At 48.5% G+C, this 2,095-nt stretch overlaps 1 protein-coding gene across 1 annotated transcript; it reads left to right on the top strand.

Annotated features, from left to right (window-relative positions):
- Nucleotides 1-220: 220 nt before the first annotated feature.
- LOC128627707 (olfactory receptor 2B11-like) lies at nt 221-1,178 on the top strand. The gene is given in 2 exon segments (XM_053667080.1): nt 221-247; nt 249-1,178. Coding segments are annotated over 2 exon segments (957 nt in total).
- Nucleotides 1,179-2,095: the final 917 nt, after the last annotated feature.

Here is a 2,095-nt window from a genome sequence, read left to right as displayed (position 1 = left end):
CAAGATCACAGAGTAGGAGGAAAAGCAGGACACATCCACAGCTGTTCTGCCCCCTGGTTCTGACCTCTGCCCCACATCTCAGTGTCTCCCTGGAGGAAAGTCAAGTGACGCCTTTGTGGGGAAGCGCAGTCACAGACTGAGGAAGACAGTTCCTTTCTCAGGTTTCATTCACTCCTTCCAACTTTTTTGATTCATCACAGGTGCCAGAAAATGCCTCACCATGAGAACTGACAACCAGAGCTTCCTGGGGGGGTTCTCCCAGGCACTTCATCATCCTGGGTTTTTCTGGCAAGCCATGGCTGGAACTCCCTCTCTTTGTGGTCCTCTTGGTGTCCTACGTTCTTGCCACATTGGGGAACATTGCCATCATCCTTGTGTCCCAGCTGGACCCCGAGCTCCACAGCCCCATGTACTTCTTCCTCAGCCACCTTTCCTTCCTAGACCTCTGCTATACCACCACCACAGTCCCCCAGATGCTGGTCAACCTGGGAAGCTCAAGGAAGACCATCAGCTACGGGGGCTGCACGGTAGAGTATGCAGTTTTCCACTGGCTGGGATGCACTGAGTGCATTGTGCTGGCTGCCATGGCTCTGGACCGCTACGTGGCCATCTGTAAGCCACTGCAAAATGCCTTCATCATGCACTGCCCTCTTTTTCAGCAGCCTGTGGCTGTGGCTTGGCTAAGTGGCTTTTACAACTCCCTGGTTCAGGTAGTCTTGATGGTGCAGTTGCCTCTCTGTGAGCAGCAGGTGCTAGACAGATTATTCTGTGAGGTGTCAGCTATGATCAAACTGTCCTGTGCTGACACCACCGTGAATGATGCCACACTGGCCGTGCTGGTGGCCCTCTTTGTGCTGGGCCCCCTGGGACTCATTCTGTTCTCCTACGGCTTCATCGCCCGGACAGTACTCAAGATCCAGTCTTCCAAGGCTCGGCACAAGGCTGTTGGGACCTGCTCCTCCCACCTGGCAGTGGTCTCCCTCTTCTACCTTCCTGCCATCTACATGTACATGCAGCCCCCATCCAGCTACTCCCAAGAGCAAGGCAAGTTTATCTCCCTCTTCTACTCCATCATCACCCCTACCCTCAATCCCTTCATCTACACACTGAGGAACAAGGATGTGAAGAGAGCTCTGAGAAAACTGCTGGCAAAGCTATGGCGGCTCTGCAGAAGGTGAAGACCATGGGGTCCCCTCCATGGCCACAGACCCAGCAGGTAGGTCGTGTGCTCAGAGAACCTTTCGCTTTAGGAACCAATAAGCAAACAGTGTAAGTTGTTTTAGAGATTTCAGGATTCCCCTAATCCCCTGTCCAACATCTCTCCTCCTGTGTGGTCACAGCACCTATGTCCTACCTGTCCCCATGGTCTCTCTCATTCTAAGAGGCCATATGTTTTTAGAAAGTGCTAAAAGAGAATTGGCATTCAATAACTATTTGTCTAGTTATTTATTTATTTTTTTTAATTTAATTTATTTTTTTTAAATTGATTATGCTGTTACAGTTGTTCTATTCCCCCTTCATTCCCCTCCACCCTGCCCCCCCAACCCCACCATTTCCCCCTTTAGTTTATGTCCATGTGTCTCAAGTCCTTTAGGTTCTATATTTCCCATGCTATTCTTGCCCCCCCCATCTATTTTCTATCTACTGTCTATGCTACTTGTTTTCTGTACCTTCTCCCCCCATCTCCTCCTCCCACTCCCCTGTTGCTAACCCTCCTTGAGATCTTCATTTCTATGTTTCCGCTCCTGATCTAGCTGTCCTTTTAGTTTGCTTTCGTTTTAGGTGTGGTTGTTAATAACTGTGAGTTTGTTGTCCTTTCACTGTTCATGTTTCTTTAACTTCTTTTTCTTCGATAAGTCCCTTTAACATTTCATATAATAACGGCTTGGTGATGATGAACTCCTTGAATTTGGTCTTATCTGAGAAGCACCTTATCTGTCCTTCCATTCTAAATGAAAGTTTTGCTGGATAGAGCAATCTTGGTTGTAGGTCTTTAGATTTCATGACTTGGAATATTTCTTTCCAGCCCCTTCTTGCCTGTAAGGTCTCTTTTGAGAAATCTGCTGACAGCCTGATGGGGACTCCTTTGTAGGTG

Source organism: Artibeus jamaicensis, unplaced genomic scaffold (genome assembly GCF_021234435.1).
Source record: "Artibeus jamaicensis isolate MK-2021 breed Jamaican fruit bat unplaced genomic scaffold, CSHL_Jam_final contig_1285, whole genome shotgun sequence".
Taxonomy (NCBI): domain Eukaryota; kingdom Metazoa; phylum Chordata; class Mammalia; order Chiroptera; family Phyllostomidae; genus Artibeus; species Artibeus jamaicensis.
The sequence above is the reverse complement of the archived record's forward strand: the minus strand, read 5'-3'. Positions and strand labels throughout refer to the sequence as shown.